We start from the raw sequence: 27812 nt of genomic DNA, 5'->3' as shown, positions 1-27812 counted from the left end.
AACTCAAATTGAACAACATTCTTCAAAAACACTCTCAATGAAGACTCTCAAAAAATAGATTTTTAAAGCTATTTTTATTCTTATATTTTTTTTTCCAACTACTATCTTGTGTTAGGTATAATCCCTAAAAGGAATTCGTTTGAATATTTATCACTAGAGAATAATATTGTTTTAACAAAAGTCTCTAATAAAAGCCACAAAAGTGGCTTTTTTTCTACAAGACTAGTGTAAATGGGCTTTTGGTAGCCAAAAAGAACACAACCATATAAAATGGACTCTTATGGCTTGTAACTCTGTTAAGCTCTACCATATAATATGGAAGAAATACACTCACTCACTTAAGACCAGCACAAGGATCACGTCCAAACGTCTCAAAATAAACTGCTACATAGATACATAAAAAATGTATCTCTTACAATAATAATAATATCCCTTATGCACAAGAGAACATTTTCTCCTTCACAGAGGATTTAAAAACAAAAAAAGGTTAGAATATTAACTTATAAAAATTTTCTGTATACAAGAACTCAACCAATAAATGAGTAGGAAAAATGTTGAGATATCGAGCTCAACTAGTGTTTCGAGCTCAATTAGTGTTGGGGGTGGACATTGATGACCGATAACTTTTGCACTTATGCCACTTACACAGTTGGAGAGATTATGGTTGATATGCTACCATTGGGTGATAGGTTGTGTGATATGCTGTCATTGGGTGATAGGTTGTGTGATAGCCACATTTGGATTACTAGAGTATGGCATAGTTATAGCCCTAGCTCATATAGCCAGGTTCACACTATGGAATAACTATTGTATTTTTTAATAAGAGAGTATTTTTCTTTATAGTATGTACTCTTCTCTCTTTAGTTTATAGTATGTACTCTTCTCTCTTTAGTATGTACTCTTCTCTCTTTAGTTTATAGTTGTATAGAAGAGAAGAAGATAGGAGAAAATTAATCCATCCCTCTTATGTCTTGATCTCTCTTGTGTGTGTGTAAATGTTTGCTTGCAAGAAACTCAAGCTCACTCTCTCCGCCCCACATTCTCTTTATGGTAGCAAAGCTCCGATTTATGTAAGAGCTAAGAAGGCAAGCAAGAGGTAAGAACGAGGTAAGCAAGGAAGCCAAGCATGGCTAAGGGTATTTCCATCTTTTTCCCTCTTTGATTCACCTTTGGTAGCTATAGGAGTTACATGCAGACATAGGGAGGTCAATGTCTTAGATTGAGGTATCCTCCTCAATCTATCAGTGAAGAAAGAAGACCATGTTGTATCTAGTTAAATTTGTTTAACTAATATTTTTGCATTTCGATGCGATTCGAGTCCCGTTTTGGCTCTGCAAGTTTTCCACAGAGACTTTGTGAAAGTGTTGATTTTGATTGTATATGTCTAATTTCTAGTTCGGTGCAAAGTTAAGGTAGAAATTCGGTTTCAAAACAGTCTATATAGAGAATTTGTGATTTGCTGGTTGTATGTTTATGTGACTATTCTATATATAGTTGTAGTTGAGCATGTGTGCGGTACCACGGTGTTGAAGATTACAAGTATGCTGTAAGTGAAGAAGTATTTGTAAGCACTATTTCGTAAAATTTACTGCAAGTAAAGATGTCAGATAGTCTATCCCAGAATGTGAGTGAAAAGCTAGACAAGAATAATCAAGTACGAAAGTTCAAGATAACCAATTTCCTTATGAGACGAAAAGTGATATTTGGGAACTCATCATAGGTGATGAAAAGGAGCTAGAGATTGGTGAAGAAATCCCACCCCATAGTAAGTGCATGTATCATAGCTTCTCTTCTTCTTCTAATAGAAAAATACAAAACCTACAAAACCCACGTGCAAAACAAAACGTGCAAAGTACTTTTCTTCTTTAGTTACTAATTAGTTTAATAAAAAGAAAGTTGGTGCAAGATAATTGCGCAAAACACTCTAGACAATTTCAAATTCAAAACTTAAAATTCTCTAATGCACTAAAGCCGCTTAAATACTTTAAATACTTCTTTTTCCCCAAAAATCCCTTAGGTGGCACGTGATGATTTAAAACTCCCCAAAATTTAAAAACCCACAAAAATTCGCCTGACTGCCACGTTCCCTCCCCTTAAGAGATATACATATATATAGATAGATATAGAATCTTACAAATTGCTTCTTAACAAATTTTCAAACTAAAAACACATGGCCACGTGTAGGTCTATCTTCGTTGGAAACTTAACCAAATGCATCATTGGTAGGAGCCTGTCTAACCATTATGTGTGGAAATTCTCCCATATTAACTCCCCCCCCCCCAAACAAAAGATGGTAGGTCCAATTCACATTATTTATCCCCACGTGATCCTTGCATGTAAAAATTCATCTATTAGAAAATAACATTTTCTCCAACCAAACTAAAATCTTTCGTGGATTTCCAATTAAAAAAGAAGCTAGCGTCTACACAAGAACTTTTGTAGAGTCATTCCTATTGGAATGTAGGGCCCCGCGTGAATGCTTATGAGGATGGACGTATGCAAAACTACCAATTATAATGCAACCGCTCCTCTCCTCTCTTTATCTATTACACATTAACCATGGACAACCAAGGCATAAGGAGATGAGAGAAAGCAGAAATATTGGATTGCTAAAAAACAAGAGGAAAAAATCCCTTCGATTGACCCTTTGTATTCCGGCTTCCATTCTTGCGTTTCGCTTCTTAATGTCTTTTACATACCATAGCAACGTGCGGGCTGAGTACTAGTATGGATGTAACCGTGCTCATGCAACTAATCCAACTAATCGTGTGTGTCTTCGCCTATCTCTTCTTGTCTCTTGTCTTTCTGCGCATGTAGCTATGGTGATTATCTTTAATCTACTCAGGCCTCTTGGCATGATTTCTTACATGGTATCAGATGCGCTAGAAGAACGTGAGCCCGTCAATTGTGGCACTTGTTGCAAAAGAAGAAGCCTCCAATCATACAAAAGCAACCACCGGATGCACTCTGCCCTCCTTCGACTGCTATTCATTCATGGATGGAGACAATGGGTCCTCATCATCTCGTTATTCTTGGCCAAAGATCAAATCAATCTTAATGCCACAGATGCCACACATTCTTCGTCACTACCGCTTTTATTATTTTTTTAAATATTTACATGGTATAATAGTAAACTCTGATGGTAGAGAACACTAGGCTAGTGGGTATTTGAGAGAGAGATTATTGGTATCCACGAAAAGATGGAGATTAAACATGCACATAGTAGAGAAATATACAGAGAGGTTTTTGCATGTGTGTGAGAGTAACTTTCGTTAGATAGATTTTTCTACTAGCATTAATACCTAAGAAAGCAATGTTGATTGTGAGCAAGGACACCCTACAAACTGCAAAAAAAAAGCACACAATCTTACATGTATATCTTATCTTAATCTTCTCTTCTTCTTCTTCTTCTTCTTCTTCTTCTAATAAACAATACTTTAATAGTCATGGAGCTTGGAGCTCTCACCTACAAAACTTGCAACCTACTTGCAAAACAAAAAGTGCAAAGTGCTTTTTTGCTTTAGGTAGTAGTTATTATTAGTGTAATAAAAATAAAGTTGGTAAAATAACATCACGCAAAACACTGTAGACAAATTCAAATTCAAAACTTGAAAAGCTCTGAGCACTAAAGTGGCTTAAATGCTTTAAATGCTCCTTTCTCCCCAAAATTCCCTTAGGTGCCATGTGATGAGCAACCCCCCACCCTCCATTTTTTAAAATAAAAAAACCCTCTAAAGTTCTCTTGGCTACCACGTGGCACACCTTCCCTTTCCTTAAGAGATATATCGATTATTAGAATTTTACCAACTTAGCTCGCAAATAGTATGTGCAAAGCAATCACACCTAGAAAGTTGTCATATGCTTAAGTGGTTGATACAATCATTTCCCAACTAAGCTTTGCCAAAGCATCACCAAGATTGAGGCTAGACCAATAGTGAGCCGTAGCCCCCCGCCCCGCCATGCGGTGCCCACACATGAGCGTCCCCTCTTTTTGGGCTCACGAAGTGTTCATCAATGCTTGTTGCCTACAAGTTGCCCGCATTCCGATGTCCAATGCTACTACGGCTCACCACATTCCAACTAGTTGAAAATAGGAAAAAAATTAGCAATAATTTTTAGCCCAAAGATGAACTTAAGGCTTGATCTAAATAAAAAGGGCTATTTTGATACCCTAAGAAAAAATAGCTTAAGCTCAAAATATTACAAATGTCACATCCCAAATGTTTCCACTTCTCCTTGTATTTTAAGTAGTTTCCCTTTCATTTATGGAGTCCTGTGAAGTCTTGATATAGTCCCATGGACATTTGCCTAGCCATTGTTCAAGAAACATGTTTACTAAAGCTTTATATCAATCCTATCCTTTTCACCATGGTTTGAAGAGAAAATAGTAATTTTGAGCAAGCATTTTCTTCGTCGTTTCATTCAATTTTAACTAAAACTTGAAATCTTTTAGGAGTTGTTTTTCCTTTTCTCACCATTTTAAGTAGGAATACCATAGAAGAAGCTTATGGTTTTTCAAGGCATAAAGGCCTTTCCAAGTGTTTAAATGTGTGACTATTTGACTTCAAGTTTGTTTAATCTTTTTCGAGGTGGGAAAGCAAGCACCACCCTATTGCTGGGCTAAGGCCCAAACATTAACACCCTCAACTTGTAGGATTATAGGTCTTGGGTTTGAACCTTGGCGCTAATATAGTATATTAAACTTTCCAAAATAGGAGAGGAAGCACCATCCATTGGTGTGAAGATATGGAGCAAAGTACATTCCTTCCAAAGATGGAGTACATTAGTTAAAGCACAATCGTGGCCAATTCTGGTGTAAAGTCGATGCTGATCTTCAAGCATGTATATTTACAAATATACAATCACACTTATTCATTAATCTCAACGTGGAGGACCTTTACACAATGGAACATCCTATGTTAAAGAATCCAAATCATGTTTCAATTTTGCTGCTGCTTTTTTTGCCCCTTTTGAAACCTTTGCTAATGTTATGTAATAAATATTCTATTTTTAAAAGTTTTCTTTATTTTTTAAAGAAGGTAACACCCAAAAAAGAACCATTTCTTGAAAAAAAAAACCATCATGCAAATTTATAACCCTTTTTTTATCAACGTACTCGTGTGAAGAAAACAAGGACTAATCTCCATTCTTGCTAGAACAAAGCCGCACGTGCAATTTTTACCCATTGACTTGGTTGGCTCTACGTGATCAGTTTCAAGGATAGGGTTCTGAGCTCCATTGCATGCAACCTGACCAGATCTGCTCATTGCACACCTTCGCACTCTCCATGGGCTAGCCCATGGCTGGTGGCTCTGTCAGAGGCTTGGTCAAAGGGCTCCTGACCCTCTATATGAGGCAGCCGACAGCATGCACGGACAGCATATCCCTGTCGGCCAGCAGGAAGGCAGCCATGGACCTCATTTACAGCCTGTCTTGGTACTACTAGGAGGTGGAAAAGAAGGAAAGATTAACTGAGATATTGACCTAACTTGTTCGGAAATAAACACAACCCCATCTTTGTTTGCTTCCCATCTTGCACAGCATTTTGATGGAATTTTTTCCCAATCTGCTTCTATGAAAATGTCCTCTAAAAGTGGAAGTGAGCTTGTGAGCAAAGGGTACATGATGCAATACAAAAACTCGTATGTTGGGTTTGCAATGCACAATGAAGGGTTTGCATGAGCCTAATATAGCTGAGGAAGCAACTCATGAGGATGAGTTGGATTTGAGAGTAAACATGCGCTTTTTTGTTAAGGGTTCGCCTAACACACTATATAGTATCTAATCATTTCATTCTTCTACATATCGTTTGATTAAATTTGCCTATTGTGTCTCAATGTCCTCCCCACCTTGTGAGAATTCAGATCCACTAATGAATGAGCCCATTTTCTCAATGTCCTGCCTGCCCAGCATGTGACATTTTAGATCCATTAAACAACCTATTAAATGGAAAGAAAGGTCTTGGCTTAAATTTGCACATGCCCTTAAGATTTATGGCCACCTTTGGCAACACCTTAGAAATGCAATGGATGAGAATGCAAGAATCCACAGCATGCATCACAAATAAATCAATAATGGGACCACATAGATGATGAATATTGAACATTTGTAACTATAGTTGTTGGGTTTGTAGGTCTGGCAACGCTCTTGTACTCATTTTTGACTAGTGTTAGGAGCAGCAGTCATGACTTTTGGCATGTGCACACCAAGCATGCACACACACTGCACGTTTTGTAGTCCTTGTTGGACATCATTCATTCTTCATATTTAGTGCAAGAAGGGGGGGGGGGGGGGGGGGTGGTACACATGCAGTCGAAACTATAAAAATTTGGCCAGAGGGACGTTGGTTTGCTGTTGTGTTGGCTCCGACAATGACTCATCCAGGAGTAGGCACACCGTTCATGTCGGAAGTCTTCTGAAATGACTTCAAGGTCCTCTTCTCATCGTTGTCCCAGTGTGAGAAGGCAGCATCAAGGGCCTGAATAAGAAACATGTGGCCAGTCTAGGTTGATCTGGCTTTGAAATAAAGCATATTCCAACTCTAAGCCTGTTGTACAGATTTCACTTGTAAGTGCATGCAAGATTGTTTTATGATTACCTGGATCAATGGTTGGACCAATTGTGATAGATGATGGCGATACTCTGGCCTTGCTGCTTCCTTTATTGCCTGCAACCCCACATATCTCATGAACCACCGATGGTTTACTCTCATATTAAGCTACTGCTGAACCAAAACTCAAAAAGGGCATTCAACAAGTCTTTACTTTACTACTTTATACATCTGAGGGATCTGCATGCTGCAATGCTGGTGCATCTCTCTCCTAGGTGCAGCCAAATGTAGCTAAAACCCAGCATGTTTCTTTGAAATCCAGGGCAAGCCAAGTTTGTATGATGCATCATTTGATATTCAAATAAGATAGGCAAGTGACACATCTGGCCTACCACTATAGATACATTGCAAAAAAAAAAAAACTATACCTTAGACATTTCTACCCTTTGATTCCACCCCTTCTTTTTTTTGTTTCAAGCCTTAATCCACTACAACACTACACACATACTTGAGGTTAGGATCCCGTCTTGACCGTCCAACATTATTTTGACGAGTTTTGGTCTTACAGGAGCAGAAGTATTTGCCGTCAAATTTTTTAAAAGTGACTTTTTCCGCAATGATTTCAAATACCTTCTCCAGGTTTACCTTGACCAAAATATCTCTATTATTTTATGGAGGAATCTTACAGAGGGAGAGGGAGAAAATTAGATGAGCTAGTTGGCCCCCTCCTCATTGACATGGCCACCACCATTACTAACACATGATACTTTAGGGTGATATGAGAGCTGGACACTTTTTGTTTTGGGATCAGATCTGACATTTCAGCTCCTACTACTTTCTTTGATTTTTATTTTTAGTACATGATGCTGTATTTCATGGACATGATGTAACCTTTTGGTCTCATAGGTCATTTTGGCCTTTGTTAGACGTTAATACAACTTTCTTTCTTTCTCTCTCGCATGGCATGAAACACCCCCACACAACCCCCCCCCCCCCCCCCCCCCCCCCCCGCCCCAACAAATGGAATCATGGATCGTTTTCCCCCATTTCATTAGTCTAAATTTCCCCTACCACGACCTCTCACAAAATGAGATCAACCGGATCATTTGGTTAGACCTACTCGGACTACACATACATCAGACATGGGTGTCACCGTCAGAGATTCAGGGTATCCTTCCACTGCCTCACAGTAGAGACTGGCAGAGCTGAGAATATCCAACAAGAGAGGATATGCTGAGTATGCACCACGGGAGCGGTAGAGGATGAGGCCCATTATATGTTTAGTTGTCCAGATTACTACGAGATATGGGGGAGATTCCACTGCATTTTCCAAGAGGGAATCGAGCCACTCGCAAGGGTGATATAGAGTGAGGATCAGAGATGCCTAGGCATGTACTTGATGGAGCTTAGACGACATAGGGATGTAGTGCTAAGGCAACATGCTGAGAGACAGAACTTGCCACACCCATAGCTGCGCTCCAGCTCACGTCCTAGACGAGTCAGAAAGCTCCAACCCAGAGCATCAAGACCCTCCACCACACACAGACACATCCCGGAGGTTCTCCACCGACATAACATGCTCCCATCACAGAGGCCTGACCCATAGGATAATCATTTGCTATCTAGATGTATACACACATTGGTATTTCTTCCATTTTTTTTTTCGTTTCCTTTTTAGTTCTTCCATGGCTCAGTATATCCATGTTACCATTGTATTACTTATGGTCTCATAGACCCTGGGGGCCTTGCGTAGATTTTAGTATAGCTCTCTCACTCTCTCTCGACCGGCACCCTCGACCTCATGGTCCCCGCCCATGCCCGCGTCACTACAGGAGGATAGAGCCATCATCTCCCACCACCACAGGACTTTCTCCCGCCGGCTCAGCTTTACTACATTGGGTGCCATGTTGTAGTGTCCTATGTGGGATACTTCAGGGTGATATGAGAGCTGGACACTTTTTGTTTTGGGATCAGATCTGACATTTCAGTTCCTACTACTTTCTTTGATTTTTATTTTTAGTACATGATGATGTATTTCATGGACAGGATGTAACCTTTTGGTCTCATAGGTCATTTTGGCCTTTGTTAGACGTTAATACAATTTCCTTTCTTTCTCTCGCATGGCATGAAACACCCTCCCCCTCCCCCTCCCCCCCCCTCTCTTGGAGGCGGTGGTCTGCGAGGGCTCCCTAGAGATGGTTATCCCTTCGAAATACTAGGTATCATCAGGTGAGGTTCAAAGCAATCAATAAGGTGTCATGAAGTGTGTGCACCCTGCCATATAGCCTCATCTACGTCTCTTGGAGGTGACACATCTCTAGTATGAACAGACCAAGGCATCTCTAATCTCTTCAATCCAGCGTGCAAAAACAAAGGTCCAAAACCCACTCTGAAGAGGCAATGGAGTCTCCCTTGTATCTCATCATTTGACATGCATTTCAATCGGTAGTGCTCCTCTATTTCTAGCTTCTCCAGTTTGCATTATCTGAATATGCACTCCTTTATGGTATATACCTGCTAGAAGTGGAGATGGTAGCAGAGGTAGCAGAGGAGAGCGAGCTCATGCCATAGTAGCAAGCTGAGATTCAATATTAAATGGTTATGCTTGGGCCGCATAGAGGGAGTATGGATACATCTTATCAGCTGTCGAAATCGGATGCCCTGCTCCCAGCTGAGCTTTTAGCCAGCTTAAGGTGCCCACCTGCAATGTGTCTAAAGCATGCATATTCTGACCTAAGGTAAGTTTCTGATGATCAAATTCCATTACCTTTAAGCTGCCTGCCTACGTCCATCCTCAGCATAATAGGCTCTTATATGAAAGCCAGCTGCATTGCCTTGACACTGCATTATTCTACTCATCCTACTATAGCTGGAAGATTGGCAGCCCCAAAAAGTCAAGTCATTATACATACATACATGCATGCATGGATGTGTGTGCGCGCGCGCGAGCGTGTGTGTGTGTGTGAATGTCCATTCCTCCAGTGTAACTGAATTTTACATGGTTAAAGATCTTCAAAACATCTCTTTAGGTGAAGCAGACTTTTCTGTCTAATCGGATATATCTTAATCTTTCTTTTTCTTAATTTTTCCACAATAAAACAATACATGCTTCATGATATTAAAATTAAAAAATTAAGTCCATACTTGTAATTTATTGTGGATTTGCATCAGTGCCCCTTTGATTCGCGAAGCCTGCATCAATCATTCGAAAGGAGAACATCACTCACTTCTTAGAAAAAGTTGGAGATTAGATAACTTATATGAATGCAAACAAAAAGCAATACAAGGATTTGCACTAAAACTAAGGTGGTAATGAGAGCATAGCTGGTACCGACTCTCATGCCATTACTATACACACGTAATACACATGTAACGTCGATGCGCACTCTCATGCTGTCATGGTACCAACTCTCCTTCACACAGCTTGTCCTTGAGCCGACGGCTCTTTGAGATCGTTACACCTTTTAGTTAAAGCCTTTTCCTGGATTCTTCATTGAGGATGTTAACTACTCGTGCCTTCCAGTATAGCCCCCTCTACTGTGTACCCATTACATGTACTAGGAATTACAAGACTTTGCTTTTCTTTTTTCCAGGGAAAGAGATCCTTCTATAAATTACTGAGAAAAACAGCCATAATGGCTAAGTACAAAGGGCCAATCGGAATACAAAGAGGGGAGCAAGAGTAAAGAAACAGAAAAAAGGGGGGGAAGGATGCTCTCCTCCTCCGGCTGGCCGCTCTGGGAGGAGAAGGCTCTCATACAATGGGGGGGAGGGGGTGGACAACCAAATAGGTGGTCTATAGTGCCAAGTGGCCTAAAGCTTCCCACACTATCCACAGAGGGTGTGAATAATATCAAGCCAGACGCTCCAGATGGACTCCGCTAGCGGGGTGAAGGTGCCCTCGATGGCCTCACTACAGTGAGCTCTCTAAATGTGCCATGCAATAAAACTGCTGCAAATCTCTGAGAGTCCAACGATCAGTGGATGGAGCTTGAACCAGCACTGCAGAAATACGAAGATGGGAGACATGTAGAGCAAGTCCCCCACCCTCCTCATAGGCCATGGTGGCCTTGGCCTCAGTGGCCCAAGCAACTGAGCCCCAAGTAACTATAAGGGAGGGAGCCTGGTCCATAGTGAAAATGCAGAGAATACGCTGCCAAACATGCTGAGCCTTCGAGCAATCCCAAAAGCAATGATGCTGGGAATCCGAGAGATGGCCACACCTTGAATAGACTATTGGCCTACCTCCTATGGCCAGCCAAGTGCCAACCGCCAGGCTCCGATGCCCCAGCTACCACAGAAAGAGAGTGATCTTTTGCGGCCGAAAACTATCCCACAGCCTCTTCCAGAAATTTGAAAGAAACTAAGGGGCATAATCCAAATGCCAGAATCTCTCTATGGCCACCTTGACCAATGGAGGGTCTATGTGCCACTCATGAGCATGGAAACCATTGTCTTTAAATGCAGGTCTAAAGCCACGAGCCCACATCTACGTGAAAATCTATCTCATACTCTAGGGACAAGAACTTCCCAAAACCTGGGTGCAGACGGAGATCCTAGCTAGGAGGAAGTCCTTCTAGGGCTCACCACCCAAAAGAAGGCCACAAACTATCAACTTGCCCGAAAGGACGTGGCTCTGAATAGAGGGGTTGATAATGCCCGTGTTGGAATTAGGGTTTGGGTTGCAACAATGCACACACACAAGATAGAGAAGATTGAGAGCACACAAACTCACTAGATTAGAATGAACAAATGTGTGCGAGATACAAAAGATAAGTACACACCCCAAAATGAGTAGATAAGAGGGTGTACATACACACGGGAAAAAAACCTCCCAGTGAGGGAAAAAGTGCCCCGGTGGTCCTAAGTGTGTTCACACACTACCATATAATGCTACAAATCCTCCCTGGAGTGATGATGTGAACATGTACAGGGTATAGCCGATCAATCCTGAAAAGGCAGTAAGCCCAAAGCTTTACGAAAAGCTTCAACTTTTCACGAGGAAGAGCCTTTGTGAATAAATTTGCCATGTTGTCATGTGTAGGCACATAGACCAAGCTGATCTCTGCTGCAGAGAGTCTTTCCCTGACATAGTGGTAATGCACCTCAATGTGCTTAGTGCGAGCATGAAACATTGGGTTCCTCGCAACTACTAATGCGCTCTGGCTGTCAGTGAAAAACGTAGTGCTAGACGACTGTCCAACACCCAAATCAGCCATAAGACATCTGAGCCACACACTCAACTGTAGCTGTAAAAGTGCCCTGTACTCAGCTTCACACTTGGAAGTGGCCACTGTAGGCTACTTCTTGCTAATCCATGATATACATGAATCACCAAGACGAAAGCAAAACCCACTAGTGGACACTCGTGTATCATAACATCCAGCCTAATCTGAATCACTGAAAGCATGCAGTTGTGACTCACCCCTCTTTGGATACAATAATCCAAAATACTAAGTGCCCTGTAAATAGCGGAAAACCCGCTTAACAGCCTGCCAATGCTTCGTACCTGGGCTATGCATAAATCTGCTCAACTGTGAGACCGCATACTGTGTATCTGTTGCGCACATAAAGAAGGGATCCAACAGCCTGCTGATACAAACTAGCATCAAAAGAGTCTCCTGTATCTTGAAGACTAAGTCGAGTACCTGTCTTGATAGGTGTAGCCAGAGGTTTACAGTCTTCAAGATTAAACCTCTTAAATAGCTTCTGTATATATTTAGGCTGCAGCATAACAATGCCATCATTGCGCTGCATAAATTGAATCCCCAAATAGTAATGCAAGGGTCCCAAATCTGACATCTCAAACGATGACTGCAAATCAACCTTAAAGGCTGAAATCTAATCTATATTGGGTCGTGTGAGTAGCATGTCATCAACATATAGAACGATGACAAAAAATGTGTCCTTACTCCTCTTCACATAGAGGATACTCTCTGTTGGACAGTTGCAAAAATCATTTGCAACCAAGTATGCATGAATCTTCTCTTTTTTAACCTGCATACTTTAGACTCTTCTCCTTTCACAACAAAACCAAGAGGCTGCGATATATACACCTCCTCATGTAAATCAACATTCAAGAATGCAATCTTAATATCCAATTGATGTACATTCCATCCATGATGTGCTGCCAAAGCAATGAGACACCTAATGGTAGTCATACAAGATGTGGATGCAAAGGTCTCATCATAATCAATGTCCTTTTGCTAGGCATATCCCTTTGCAATGAGTAGCCTTGTAGCAATCAATGCTACCATCTCCTTTGCGTTTTAACTTGTAAACCCACTTAGTACCAACGGCCTTGCCATGAGGTATATCTGTCAAATACCAGGTGTCATTCTTGAGTATAGAGTTACACTCATCCTGCATAGCATGCATTTAATGATCATCATCCTGTGCTTTCTCAAAGGAAACAGGTTTCTCCTCATTACATAAAGTAAAAATGAGAACATGATTCACATGAGAATAATCTGCATGATGAGAACTTGCACGAGTTCTGCTAGGTAAAGGAGCTGCCAACTTGCTATCCCTCAATGTCTGCACAAGTCATTTTGACATACGCCTAGATTCTTCTATGCTGCTCTCTTCTCATCCACTACATCCTCAATAATTGCCTCATCAAAACGCTGATTTGCAGGTTGATTTTGCACTTGCAAAGGCTGAATTTCAGCACCTGGTTGAGCATTCAATTACTCTACATATGGCTGCCCTCCATTAAACAAAGGTAGGAGCGAATCAAACATGACCTGTGAGCATACATTCTGCTGTTTTTTGCATGAAAGCATCGGCTGAACTGAGTTTTCCACAAAAATAACATCTCTACTTACCAAAATCCGCTTTGAGACCGGATGATAGAGTCTATATCCCTTGCTTTTTGAATTGTATCCCACAAATATGCATTTAACTACCTTATCCTCAAGCTTACTACGTTATTGCTCAGGCACAAGATCATAAGAAAGACAACCAAAAACACGCAAATGAGCCACAGAAGGCTTCCTGCGCATGCCAAGCTTCATAAGAAGTTTTAGACTGCAAGGCCTTGGTAGGGCATTTGTTCAACACATAGTTTGCGTACATAGTTGCCTCTAACCAAAAACCATGAGGTAAATCTTGGGCTTTCACCATACATCGTGCCATCTCCATGAGAGACCTGTTCTTCCTCTCAACCACACCATTTTGCTGAGGTGTGTATGACACTGTACATTGATGCCTTATGCCTTTTTCAGCCATATATACATGAAATTCCTTGGACATATACTCCTCCCCTCGATCTGAGTGAAGGGTGCCAACTTTACATTCACATGTATTTTCAGCCATGGATACAAAGTGCCTAAAGCACATAAAAACCTCTGACTTCTGCTTTAATGGATACACCTAGCTATATCTGGAGTAATCATTAATAAAAGTGACGAAGTAGAGATATCTCCCAATAGATGGTGTCCTCATAGAACCACATACATCACTATGTATAAGCTGTAATTTCTTAACAGCTCTCACAGATTTATCCTTTGGAAATGATGCCCAATGCATTTTACCAAGAACACACTCCTCACATACATGTCTAGCAGGGGTCTCAAGAGTTGGCAACTCAGACACAATATCATGCCTTTGAAGGCGTAACAAACTGCCATAATTCAAATGGCCAAATCGTGCATGCCATAATTCTGCATCGCTCATAGCACGAGTCGTAGAGACTGAGCAAGTATCATGTTGCAACTTCTCAAATACATCCATCTTGTATAGGTCATGAAACAAGGTACCTGAGACAATGATAGAATAACCATCATTTCTATCTTGGACTATGCATCTGTCATTCACAAATTTCACCATCAAGCCTGACAAGGCTAAGGCTGAAATTGACAGCAAGTTCTTCTTAATGCCTGGCACATATAAAACTTTAGAAAGAGTAAATGCGTCCCCATTTGCAGCAGTGAGCACAACTCTACCAACTCCTTTGACAGGATGTGAAGAACCATTTGCACATGTGACGGTTCCTGTACTTGGGACGGATTCCAGAGATGAGAACAAATTTTTTTGCGGAGTAATGTGCTTACTAGCACCACTGTCAAAGTACCGAGAATCCGATTCTACCACTGACATGCATACATCATGAACAGAAGGATCATAACTGCAATGTATAGTCCATGCCCATCATCTTGAGCAAAACTTACAGATTCCTTCTTCTTTGCACTTGGTGCAGATACATCAGCCACAACCATACCCGATTCTTTCTTTTTCTCCTTCTCTAAACTTTTTCTGCACTCATTTATATAGTGCCTTGGTTTTTTGCAATAGTGACACTTGCCCTTCTTTTTAGACTTATCACCTTCTTTCTCTCCATCCTTACCTGAGGATTCTAATTTTGGCTTATAGCCACCATGCGAAGAAGCTTTACCTTTGCCTTTCTGACTGGTAACAAAAGCTTAGTCACCAACTCGCATAACAAATTTGTTTTGCCTAGACTGCTCTTCTTGCACGAGTACTGAAACCAGCTCATCAAATGTAAGGGCATTTGGATTTCCCTTTATCATGAGTCTAAGGGTAGAGACAGAACTCTGATAAGAATCTGACAATGCATTGAGAACTGTGGGTACTAATGTACTATGAGGATATATCTCATCCACACTAGTGAGCTGCTCCTTTAAATCTTTGATCTTGGTCAAGAAGCTGTCCATTGAGTCTCCCTCATTCATGTGCTCAGACCCCAATTGTTTGCGCAGATATGCAACACGTGCTTCATTGCGCACCTGGTATAATTGAACAAGTACATCCCATGCCTGTTTTGAAGTCTTGCATGACCGAATATGAGGAATAATGCTTCGCTTCATAGAAAGTGCAAGCAATGCATGTGTCTGTGCAGCTCTTCCATCCCATCTCGTTTGAGCAGCAGTGGGAGGTACTGGTGGTGCATGTGAAGGAGCTACATCTGTATCAGATTCTACTTCAGATGTACCTGCAGTACCTAGTTGCACTGTAGTTGTAAAACAGGACAAGTTTCACTACCATTGACCACATTCCAAAGACCTTTAGTAATCAGTACATGCCTCATCATATAAAACCACAATGGGTAGTTAGTCCCATCAAGTTTGAACTCAAAAGACAACATGTTGAATACATTGCTACTGCCAGCCATGATTGTCTACCAAATAAAAAATCTTTCAACACACTGCAAGTACTCCGTATTTACTGAATGCAATCCCGAATGGCTGCCAACTGGCTGAATCACCTTCAAAGTGTATGAAAAATAACACAGAGTAGAGAATAGAGTGTTATTGGAGAAAGTATGATGGTCAATGTTGTTGAAGACACTATAGATGCTTCTGCACACCAAATCTTTACCGCTGCACAGCCCAAACATCCAAAATCAAGCAGAACCAATCCAAAATGACGCCTCTCTACCTAAAACATTTGCAGAAACCTTGCAGTGTCCAAAACGTGTCCAAATCGCACCGCGGACCTCGAAAATTCAGTATACTTCGTATACAACACACTACAGTATATACCTTCTTCGCCTAAGAGGGTATCTCAATCGGAGACAGAAAAACAGGGTCGTGAGGAGAAAGGCAGACTACTAGATCAAGTGTCAAGGAAGCTAGCTCTGATACCAATTGTTGGAATTAGGGTTGGGGTTGCAACAATGTACACACACAAGATAGAGAAGCTTGAGAGCACACAAACTCACTAGATTAGAATGAACAAATGTGTGCTAGATACAAAAGATAAGTACATACCCCAAAATGAGTAGATAAGAGGGTTTATATACGCACGAGGAAAAAACCTCCTAATGAGGGAAAAAGTGTCCCGGCGGTCCTAAGTGTGTTCACAAACATCACTACCATATAATGCTACAGCCCAAGCCCCCCTCTGTCATCGTGGCTGAATGATCACTCTCCAAGCCACCTCCGCCCAAGCAGGCCTCACATCGTTACCAGCCTAAAGAAACTTGTGCATCAATCATTGCACTTGACCAATGCAAGCTCGAGAGAAGGGCAAAGGCCCAACAAGAAGTGATGTACCACATGGTGGTGAGAAGAGCCCGGTTCACCACCACAGCAAGCTAAGGAAAGTATGGTTGAACTCCAATATAGTAGCTTCTTCCGAATGTTGAGAAGAGGGGCTAGCTATTGCTCCAAGGAGGTATCGATACCAATCTGGCATCCAAGATAACCAACTGGAGTGCCACTTGGGATCCATCGCGCCTCAATTGGCCTCCAAGTCAGTGCGGGCGATGAGCCAACGCAGAATCCACACGACTTGTGCCACTTGATCTGTGCTCTAGATGCACGGCAAAAGGTCTCTATCGCCTTGATGAATCTCTAGAGATTCCCCTCATCTTCGGATAGGTATGTTATTGTGTCATCGGCAAACTCTGATTCAAGTAACAACTCCTACGTACGGATGGGGATGTTGAGATTCAAGCTCGTGTATGCCAGCTATGCTATGTGCTGGCATGTTAGGTAGCAGCATGTGTGAGACATAAATGACCGTGTCCAGCTGGTCATAGTGTGTGGACATTAGCGAGGGTTAGAAGTGTGTGGACACAACACAATAGTGTGTGTGTGTATTATGGATTATGGCTTTATGCATTGTGTGAGAAGGGAGATGGCTTCCCTCTATGGTTAGGTTTTGCAATATACATTAGCGTTTGCTCCTCTGTGTGTGTCTCCTCTCCCTCTACCTGTTTTTCAACATGGTATCAGAGCCTGGTGCTCTCTATTAGGGTTTATGAGTAAGTGAGAGAAGAGGGAGAAGAAGCTGTGAAGCTTGCCATTGATGCTGTGAAGCTTGGAGCACACTGATTTCTATCAGATCTGAGAGCTTGGCCTACCGGGTAAGGTCTACTAAACACCCTTGAGCAGATTGCAGGTGATTCAAGCAGAAACAAAGTAAATTAGGGTTGCCCAAAGCAAAGGAAAATTCTGGTGTTTTGAAAGCTTTCCATTGGAGCTTGGAAGCGGTGATGTATGGTGAAATAGATGCAAATCTGGCAAAGAAACATGTATGTGACAAGGATGAATGTATTGGCAACTCATGTACAAGCCCTACAACTGATTTTGGAGCAAATTTGATGCATATAAGTGATTGAAAATCACTGGTTTTGAAGCTCTCACAAAACAGAGAAATAGAGGTCAACTTTTGATAAAATTAGAGCAAGTTTTTGGCAAAAATCAATCCATTGATGGGATGTACACATGCCTAGGAGTGTTGGGCATCTAAATACAACATCAATTATCATTTTAATCAACTCAAATTCCCTCTACAGCAGGCGGCACAGCCTGGTATGCAGAAACAGAGCATTTTCTGATATTTTTACTGAGTGGAGACCACAAATCAACTCTTGTGCTTGGTAAATTCCAAAATTGGCTTAGCAAATTTGTGATTCATACTACTGAGGAGGTTGCTACACGTTTGGTTGGAGCAATTATGATCTATGGAGCTGGAAATGAGCTGATTAAACAGGCTGTCTACTGTGTTCAGTGAAACAGAGTGTGATTAATCGACTAATTACTCTCTCATCTTAAACAATTGGTCTAATTCTTTTTACATGGAGTTAGTGGACATCATTGCTAAGCTAATGAATGCCTGGTCTCTCAATTTGGACAAGGATTGAAGAAATTAGAGCAATTTTACTACTGCTTTTTTTGGTTTTTCTGGTTTTTCTCAAAACAGAGAAGAGGGTTTGACAAAATTGGTATGTACACACCTTGGTTGGTGTTGATATTCAACATTGAGCTTGTTTAAGCGTCAATGCAAGTTATCCACACTTGATTGAACCACTACATTGCAATTTGGAGCCTCTTGGAAAGCGCATCAAAGCAAGGTATCTTGGACTGCGTAAACCAGTTCATTTTGGATGCATACAGTTTGATTTTCTACATCAAAATTGAAGTTTGTTGACTACTTTGGAGTATCTGGAACACTCATTAGAGTGTGATTGAGTTGAGGAAGGCTCGTTTACAGATTTGGACGTGTGCGGAAGGTGCATTTGCATTGAGCAAATATGTCGGATAATCCAGTACAAATTGTGGGTGAAAAATTGGATAGGAAGAACTTCCAGGCATGGAAGTACAGGATTAAAAGTTTTCTGAAAGGAAAAGGCTTTTGTAATCTCATTACGGTGCAGAGCCAGAGCCGGAACTACCCCGACAACCTACACAGCAGCAGGTTATAGCTCATAAGCAATGGTCAGAAAGAGCATACAAAGTCTTGCATTATCTGTCTATATGTATTTCGGATGCTATACTCATATATCTACATGATGCTGAGAATCCCAAGGATGCATGGGATACATTGGTAAAGCTGTTTGATACAGACACGAGTGCTCGCAAGTCTCAATTGCGACAACAGATTCATAATGTGAAACGGAATAGAAGGAGCATCCATGATTATGTACAGGAGATAAAGAAGTATGCAGATGCATTGGCAACAATCAATGCCCCCATGCCTGATGATGATTTGGTAGACACTACCTTGCGTGGTCTTGGCAAGGAGTATAAGTCTTTTGATACATGCATCTCGGTTCGGAGTACAGGTTTACCAGACTTTGATGAGTTGGTTTCACTCTTGCTTGTTGTAGAGATCAAACTCAGTGACTCCTTTCATGATGCATCTACTAGCCATGATGATAATGGCAGAAATAAGGCTTTCTATTCACAAAGAGGATCTAGAGGCAGGGAGAGATTTGCATCACGTGGCCGTGGTAATGGTCGTGGATGGCAAGACAGGTCACCACAACAGAATTTTCAGCCTTCATATGGTGCTAGAGATGGTCGTGGATATACACCTCAGAGAGGCAGAGATAATCCTCGTGATAGAGGACGTTGGGAAGGCCAACAAACATCTATGCAAGATGTGAAATGCCATTATGGAAAATTTGGTCATACGGCACGTGATTGTTTCTGCAAACAAATTGATTTGAGAGGGGGTAGAGCACAACATGGTGGACATTATGCACAACATGGTGCTGGAAATTATGCATCAAGCAGTAATGATGGCAGCACAAATCACTTGTTTGCCATGAAACATGTTGTGGGATCTATGATGACGAATGCTGAAAATGATGACACTTGGTATATGGACTCTGGAGCATCAAACCATATGACTTGTCATGGTGAATGGTTTGAGCATATGAAGCCTATGGATGTGAAAGGCTATGTGGAGACAAAAGATGATACCCAACATGCCATCACACATGTTGGAAGTGTACCATTGGTTATGCACAATGGTGAAACAAAATCTATGTCAGATGTATTGTATGTGCCTTCTATTACAAAAAGTTTGGCCTCAGTTGGTCAAATGGTGGAACAGGGATTACAGGTTCGTTTCAACGAGCATGGTTGTTTCGTTGAGGATTTCAAAAATGGATGTAGAGTCATTGCCAAAGGCAAGAAAGAAGGCAGGTTATTTAAGCTGGATGCTGGGATTCCTGAGTTGAAATCAGCCATGTTCTCTAAAAGCCGAACTGTGGTATAGGACATTGACATGTGGCATAAGAGGATTGGACATGTGAATATACAAATGTTAAAGAACATGCAGGCAAGAGGCATTGTTAGGGGACTGCCTAGATTCAAGTATGATGGAAATATGCATGCTTGTGAAGCCTGTCAGTTTGGAAAGCAGGCGAGGTTGCGGTTTCCTAGAGAAGGCAACATGAGTAGCAGGCCACTTGAGATAGTACATAGCGATGCATGGGGTCCTGCACAAAACCCATCCATTAAAGGCAGTTTATATTATGTGACATTCATTGATGATTTCAGCAGAATGACATGGATTTACTTTCTCAAAGAGAAAAGTGAAGTGTTGGGAAAGTTTATGGATTTCAAAGCTTTTGCAGAGAAGCAATATGGCTCTTGGATAAAATGTTTGAGGATAGATGGAGGTGGTGAATACACCTCACATGCTTTTGAGCATTTCTTGAGAAAGCATGGCATAAGAAGACAGTTAACTTGCAAGTATACACCTCAGCAAAATGGTGTTGTTGAGAGAAAGAATAGAGTCATTTGTGAAGTGGCTAGGGCGATGCTCAATGAAAAGAGCATGCCAGATTATTATTGGGAGAAAGTATGTGCTAGTACAGTGTATATACTTAATAAGACACCCACAGCAGACATACATGGAAGTACGCCAGAGATGCGGCTTACACGTTTTAGGCCAGACATTGGACACCTCAAAGTGTGTGGTTGCATAGCTTATGTACATGTGCCTGACGAGAGAAGCAGGAAGTTGGATCCTAAGACAGAAACGTGTGTGTTTGTTGGTTATGCATAGGATCGAAAGGCATACAAATGTTACAATCCACAAACTAGGCAAGTGGTTATCTCATGAGATGTGGTGTTTGATGAACTTGCTAGTTGGTACAAAGCAAAGGATGAGGGTGTCATTGATTCTTGATGCTGATGTGCATGTGAACTTGCCACAAGCAAGTTCTAGTTCTATCTCTATGTTTGGGCCAGCAGAGTCTGAGAGTAGAACTGTACGTCCATGGTCAGGACGCTTGAGACATGAGAGTGTGAGCACTGGGAGTAGTGCTGTGGATAAAGGAAAGAAAAAGGTTGAAGGAATTGGAATTACAGGTTATGAGTCGTCAAGTTCAGAGAGTTTGGATGAGGAGCTTGGCATACCCGTTTTACGCACACCTGGTGCATATGTGCCACCACATGCTAGAGTGACAGGTGTTCAGAGTGACCCGCATGCATTGCGGAGATCCCAAAGGGTCAGATATCCAGTTGACAGGTTGACATATCGTGATTTTGCTATGCATTATGCATATATGACCTCTTTGGTGAAGCATGTGGAACCTACATGCTATACAGAAGCTATTGGGAAGCATGTATGGGAAAAGGCAATGGATGTTGAGATGAACGCTTTGGTTCATAATGAAACATGGGATTTGGTTGCATTACCACAAGACAAAAATGTTATTGGTTGCAAATGGGTTTACAAAGTGAAATGCAAGTCCGATGGTTCCATTGAACGTCATAAAGTGAGATTGGTAGCTAAGGGTTATGCACAAACCCAAGGCTTAGACTATGATGAAACATTTAGTCCAGTGGCGAAGATAGGAACAGTGAGAGCAGTCATTGCTATGGCTGCAGCAAATGGTTGGGAAATGCATCAAATGGATGTGAAAAATGCATTTCTAAATGGTGATCTACAAGAAGAAGTGTATATGGCACAGCCAGAAGGATATGTACACCCAAAGTATCCCACTCATGTATGCAGATTGAAGAAGGCATTATATGGTTTGAAGCAAGCACCTCGTGCTTGGAGTGATAAGATGAGCAGATATCTTATCTCCCTTGAATTTCAGGTTTCTACAGCAGATTCTTCACTCTATGTGAAGAAAACAGATCATGGGATTGTTTTACTTGTCATCTATGTGGATGACTTGATTATCACAGGAGATCATGATACAGATGTGATGCATGTCAAGAAAGCATTGAGTGGGCACTTTGACATGAAAGACTTGGGTGAATTGAGATACTTTCTTGGAATTGAAGTGATCAAAGACCATGTAGGTACATGGTTAGTGCAACCCCAATATGCACTGGATATGTTGGCAAAATATGGCATGACAGGGTGTAAGCCAATGAGTACACCTTTGGAGCAAAATGTGAAGTTGCAGGCTGATTTTGGTGAGGAGTTGGATGATCCATCTATGTACAGAAAGATGGTTGGTAGTCTCATTTACATGACTATCACACGCCCGGACTTGAGTTATATTGTGGGGCTAGTAAGCCAATTTATGCAGAGCCCCAAAAAACCTCATTTGGATGCAGTGAGACGCATTATGCGATACGTAAAGACCACTGCACATTATGGTCTTCTTTATGAGCATGGTAAAGGCTTGGATATACATGGCTACACAGATGCAGATTGGGCAGGTAGCTCTTATGACAGGAGGTCTACTAGTGGTTATGCCTTTACACTTGGAAGTGCCGTGGTGAGTTGGAGTAGCAAGAAGCAACCTACTATTGCTTTATCTAGTACAGAGGCTGAATACAGGGGTGCAACCATTGCTACATGTGAAGGAATATGGTTAAAGTCTCTTGGTTGATTTGGGTGAGCTTATTGATGGCAAGGTTGTCATTCATTGTGACAACATGAGCAGCATACAGTTAGCCAAGAATCCAGTGTTTCATGCGCAGACCAAACACATAGAGGTCCATTATCACTTTGTTAGAGAGAAGGTGCTGGATGGTACAGTGGATCTACAGTATGTGAAGACTGAAGAGCAGGTGGCTGACATCTTTACAAAGCCACTTAGCAGGGAGAAGTTTGAGTACTTCCGTACTATGTTGGGAGTACGTGGGATGAGCTTGAGGGGGAGTGTTGAGAGCTTTGATAGCCCAAGCTCATCTACATCTTCATCTATGGCAGTACATCATGAGCTTGAGAGGGGCTGTTGAGATTCAAGCTTGATGTCAGTGTATGCCAGCTATGCTATGTGCTGGCATGTTAGGTAGCAGCATGTGTGAGACATAAATGACCGCATCCAACTGGTCATAGTGTCTGGACATTAGCTAGGGTTAGAAGTGTGTGGACACAACACAATAGTGTGTGTGTGTATTATGGATTATGGCTTTACGCATTGTGTGAGAAGGGAGATGGCTTCCCTCTATGGTTAGGTTTTGCAATATACATTAGGGTTTGCTCCTGTGTGTGTGTCTCCTCTCCCTCTACTTGTTTTTCAACAGGGGAGACGCAGCTTCTAGAGCCCTGTCTCTTGACTAGAGAGAAAACTGCTCATGGCCTTGGCAACAAACAAAAATGGATAAGGAGCCAATGGATAGCCCTGCCAAACTGAGCGCCAAACTGAGCGAGAAAGCGAAAATCTATCACCTCTGGCTCCCTAAATGAGAACCTAGCTGTGTGAAGACGAATAGAGCCTAGAAACACCACGAACCCACTCCTGGGAAATCCCATCCGACACATTGTCCCCTCCTAAAAGCCCCAGTCTACCCTGTCTCATAGGCTTTCTCAAAATGCCCCAGTCTAACCTGTCTCATAGGCTTTCTCAAAATCCAAAAGAAGAACAATAAGATCCTGCTGCCTCAACCTAGCTGAAGGAGTTGCCTCCCTAAAAGTGAATATGATGTCTAGAATGCTCCAATCCTAGACGAAACCCGTCTGTGTGCCATGAATCAAATCGGGGAGGAAAGGCTGCAATTGCCTGCTGATGCTTTGGCTAGGATTTTGTAGGCGGTCCCTAAAACGGTGATGGGCCTCCACTATCGAATCTCCAATCTGTCACCACCCTCCTTGGGAAACAATTCGATCAATCCCTCTGATAGCCTCTCCGGTAGGGAGCGCTTGTGGTCATAATCTCATTGAAGGAAGCTTTGAAGCCACCTTCCATGAGACCCCAATGCCGAAGAAATAAGGAAACCAGAAACCCACTTCTCCAGGGCAATTACCCCTCGGGAGTGCCATCAGAGCCTCCACAAGCTCCTCTAGAGTAAAGGGTGTGAACAGGAAAGTCCGGAGAGCGGGAGGAACCACCGCTCTCGTGTGTGGCCAGACCCGCTCGCGCGTGTCCAACACCTGAGGGGATAGGCACGCACCCATGAGAAGAGAATGGAAGAAATTTGTGGCAATGGCTCGCACTTGGGAGGGATCCGCAACTATGAATCCATCTTGGCCTCGCAACCTACGGATACAATCCCTCTGCTTGTGTAGGCTTGAAATCTGAAAGAAATCTCTGGTGACCCTGTCTCCCACCTGGGTCCAAAAGGAGGCTTTGGCATGGTATCTATACTCCACCCTCCGCTCCTCAATAGACCAAACCTCAGTACAGGCTGCAATCAATTGGGCCTCAATCCATGGGCTGTCCGGGGTACTCTCTTGAAGCCATTGCAAGGAGGCTAGGCTCCGATGGATTCTCCTCTCTTGCTCTCGGAAGCCATCCAGTCTAATTTGTGCGGACTCCTATAATAAACTGCTGATCTCACCAAGGCCTGTGACGACAGCTCCTACGGCTGAACCAATGTGAAAATCCCAAATCTTCCATATCTCCTCTATCATGCTGCAAATCTTGGAATCCTGAATGACGCTGTCTAGGATCTGGGTGCTCAAATGTATGTCTTGCCTCCATGGGTCCTCCTCCATGGATAGAATGACACGTGCATGATCAGAGAAAGTAGTGTCTGCCAAAATACCAATCATGCCACCTTGTCCACAAGCCCACTCATCCACATAAAACCGGTCTAACCTAGAGAGGTTGGGGCCTGTACTCCTCCTGTTGGATCTCGAGAAGAATAGACTCCCGAGGCTAAGTCTGAAATCTGGTAAATGCCAAGGGCCTGTGTTCAAGGAATAGTACTAGGTACATAACATCCTATGAGGCGCAGCCGTGCCAGATGGGCACGAATTCTACCCTCCATGTGGAGCCACTCTGTCCGGGCCCTGGAATATGCATACTCTTGGCTCCATCTATCACAATGAAGGTATTTGTAGGAGGGGGGGGAGAGGTACTGCTGCTGAAACATAAAGAAATATAAAGAGAAGTACCTTCAACCTGGAGGACACCAGCTCCCCTCCGGGGTCCTTGTGGCTAGAGCCACCCACCTCCATCCATGCCAATGGCTAGAAGTGAGTGAGCACATTGGTGATATGCAGATGATGTGAGAGCTCTGTGATCTACCCGTGAATAGCGGCAGACACCGACTCCGTGCTCCAATCCGTCCCGGGCGCTGCACTCAGAGGGAAGGACAAGATCATCGCGCCACTCTTCGGGGTGCAAGGCCTGGAGTGATGAAAACCACACACGCAAATGGGGGCCACTATCTCCTTGAAGATACCCGCTCCCTCGATGGGGAGGCATCGGTAGAAGCTGTAATCAACTGGTTACCCCCGAACTCGGGGAAGGGGGGGTGGGGGGGAGAGAGAGCACGCACCGGGGAGGATGGTCATCGCTACCAGGTCCGAGAAACGGTGGATCAAGCGATGAACCGAGCTAGCCTGTTGCCTCCTCTCCAAGTACGGTGTGGCCCGGTGGCCGGCAGGAATGCTCTTGTGAAGCGGAAGGTGGGGGAAGGGGGGTTCCGAAGAAGCTGGGGCAGAGGGAGCCGAAGGAGGGAAAGCCAGAGCAGAAGATGGTTTGGGGGGGGTGGGAACAGGGGCTGAGAGGGAGCTCAGAGGAAGAAGGGTTCACCTGCGAGGGAGGGGGGAGTGGGCTGCGAGATCAGGCTCACGAGAGGCTTTGAAGGGTCAGAAGGCCTCATGTGAATCTAGATGCCTGGAGCGGCCGGGTAACATGACTAAAAGAAGAGATCATACTGCCGACTAGTGTTCCTTAAACCTAACTAGTACAACTGTTCTCCATAAGAGTTGAATTGATTTGGGAAGTGATCTCAACAGAAATATGAAGGTTACCGGAATGATCTCAACAGACACTAGGGCACAAACGATAAAGTTCATGATGTCAAAAAGTTCCAAAAATGATTACAATAGAGGTTATTTATAGTTGTTGTTTCCTGCTACTATCAGTTACCAGCAACTGTACATTTATGATATAGAAGATGAACTGTTTCCCCGGTTGCTGGATTCCTAATTTCTCACGGCGCAATTGAAACTCCTAGCCTTGACTACACGCAGGCAGTACTTAGCCGTCTCCATCCAGCCTCTTGGTGACAGTTCCCATCACCAACCCTGGCCTCAAATAATCTTTTAGCTTCCTGCGACTGGGTCTCCAACTAATAGGAGGAGAAGATGGATGAGTCTCATGTGCCATGTCTCCTAAAAAACATGAGTGATGTCCTAGTTATATATAAAGCATCACACTACATTTCTACCAATTCTATGCAGGTGAAGGGCAGACTCAGCCGTGTTGAGAACTAACACTAGAGAGAGAATAGTTATTTGAACAGCAATAATAATTAACATTTCAGCTTACAAAACATGTGTACACACGTGCATGCACATATAAGAAAGTGACCGTACTGGATTAGAAGCATTGGAAGTGACCATGGAAAAGAAATATCATGGTTACCTTGTCTCGTAAAGAGCTTGATGTGAGTGGATAAGCTGCCCAAAAGTGCCGCAGTAATTCATGGCTGGTAGCTGACAGCTGCCAAGAAACCATAAGTGGGTCTCTTCATCATGGTTATATCAGAACAAAAGGGCCTACTCGAAAAAAAATCAACATGTAGTCATATTTACCTGAAGCAGCTCATCTCGTGTGTTGCGTGGAAGACTATCAAGTAAGTTCTTTTCAGCATTTTTCCCAACTTGGAATTTTCGATTTGATATGTACTGTGTGAGCTCATTCAGAACCTTAAATGCAACAGAGAGTTACTAAGAACACCAGTTGCATAATGGTTGATAAGCTTCTCAGGGTCTCTACTGATAGATATCCTGCCCAGCCAATGGGCAGGGATCGGGATGGAAGGGCTCCGAGGAATGGGCCGATGAGATCACCCCTTTTCATTTGTGGGGTTTGTCTCTAAAGACCCTAAGAAATGAAAAGTGGGGTTTGTCTCTAAAGAACCTAAGAAATGATAATGCTCATCTATGTTCGGAGTTCAATTAGCCGATATGATTGACAAAAAGGAGGCTGAACTTCAACACTCGCACATACCCTTGATGCTATCTCTGGTACAACAACAGCATCTGACAAGGAGTTTGTTTGAAGTTCACGACGCTGCTGTCTGAAAGCAGAAAGAGTTTCCTCTGGATTTGCTGGCGTCAATACAGGTGGTCTGCTTATGCCTATGTTTGTTGATCCTGTCGTTGCAGCATTGGGCTGTTGTGAATCAAAGTAACTCCTGGGATCCTGCGAGAGAGAAGGTTCTTATAGCCACACCAAAACAGAAAAGGGCAACTTTAGCCGTAATACCTTTAGTAGATAGTACCTGAATGCAAGAAGACATGATAGTACCTGAATGCAAAGAGGGACATACGGAGGAACTTGAGGTCCCTCTAGATCATCAACCTTGGTCATTTCATGCACCCTCTTTAAACGCCTTTCCTCTAATCTGGTGTTATCATCCTTGGCAACCACTTCGCCTACAAAATATCACCAAGATTGCTGATCTTATGAGGGAGAAGCAGTATCATGTGTCAGTTGTTGGGCAGGAGAGTGGAGGTCTTACACATAAAGTCCCCCTCTTTCCCATTCATTCCCACTGTCAGCAAACCTCACGGTCAGCACGGGATCACAATTTATGGAAGGGCTATCAAGCACGTGCACAACTAGCCCGTCCACAAAATGTCCTTTACAAAAACAGCCCACCCATTCCCTTTGTAAGAGAATCAGAAGACT

The 27812-nt window shown here is 42.6% G+C and overlaps 1 protein-coding gene across 5 annotated transcripts in view; it reads right to left on the bottom strand.

The window, feature by feature from the left end:
- Nucleotides 1–6057: 6057 nt before the first annotated feature.
- The window catches only part of LOC147623352 (general transcription and DNA repair factor IIH subunit TFB1-1-like), a 111664-nt gene continuing 89909 nt past the window's right edge, over nt 6058–27812 (bottom strand). For 4 of the 5 annotated variants that reach the window (XM_086821502.1, XM_086821503.1, XM_086821501.1 and 1 more), the window contains 7 exons: nt 27429–27556; nt 27129–27323; nt 26711–26824; nt 26541–26618; nt 9695–9742; nt 6599–6667; nt 6058–6478 (listed from right to left, as the gene is read on the bottom strand). In XM_086821502.1, coding sequence (XP_086677628.1) covers nt 6377–6478; nt 6599–6667; nt 9695–9742; nt 26541–26618; nt 26711–26824; nt 27129–27323; nt 27429–27556 — 734 coding nt within the window. In that variant the 3' untranslated portion in view covers nt 6058–6376. The remainder of the gene's footprint in view (nt 6479–6598; nt 6668–9694; nt 9743–26540; nt 26619–26710; nt 26825–27128; nt 27324–27428; nt 27557–27812) is intronic. The other variant, XR_015269375.1, reaches the window with a different exon arrangement.

Source organism: Cibotium barometz, chromosome 27, assembly GCF_041138505.1.
Source record: "Cibotium barometz isolate CiBa-2024 chromosome 27, ASM4113850v1, whole genome shotgun sequence".
Taxonomy (NCBI): domain Eukaryota; kingdom Viridiplantae; phylum Streptophyta; class Polypodiopsida; order Cyatheales; family Cibotiaceae; genus Cibotium; species Cibotium barometz.
Note: the sequence above shows the minus strand (reverse complement) of the source record. Positions and strands in the feature narration are given on the sequence as shown.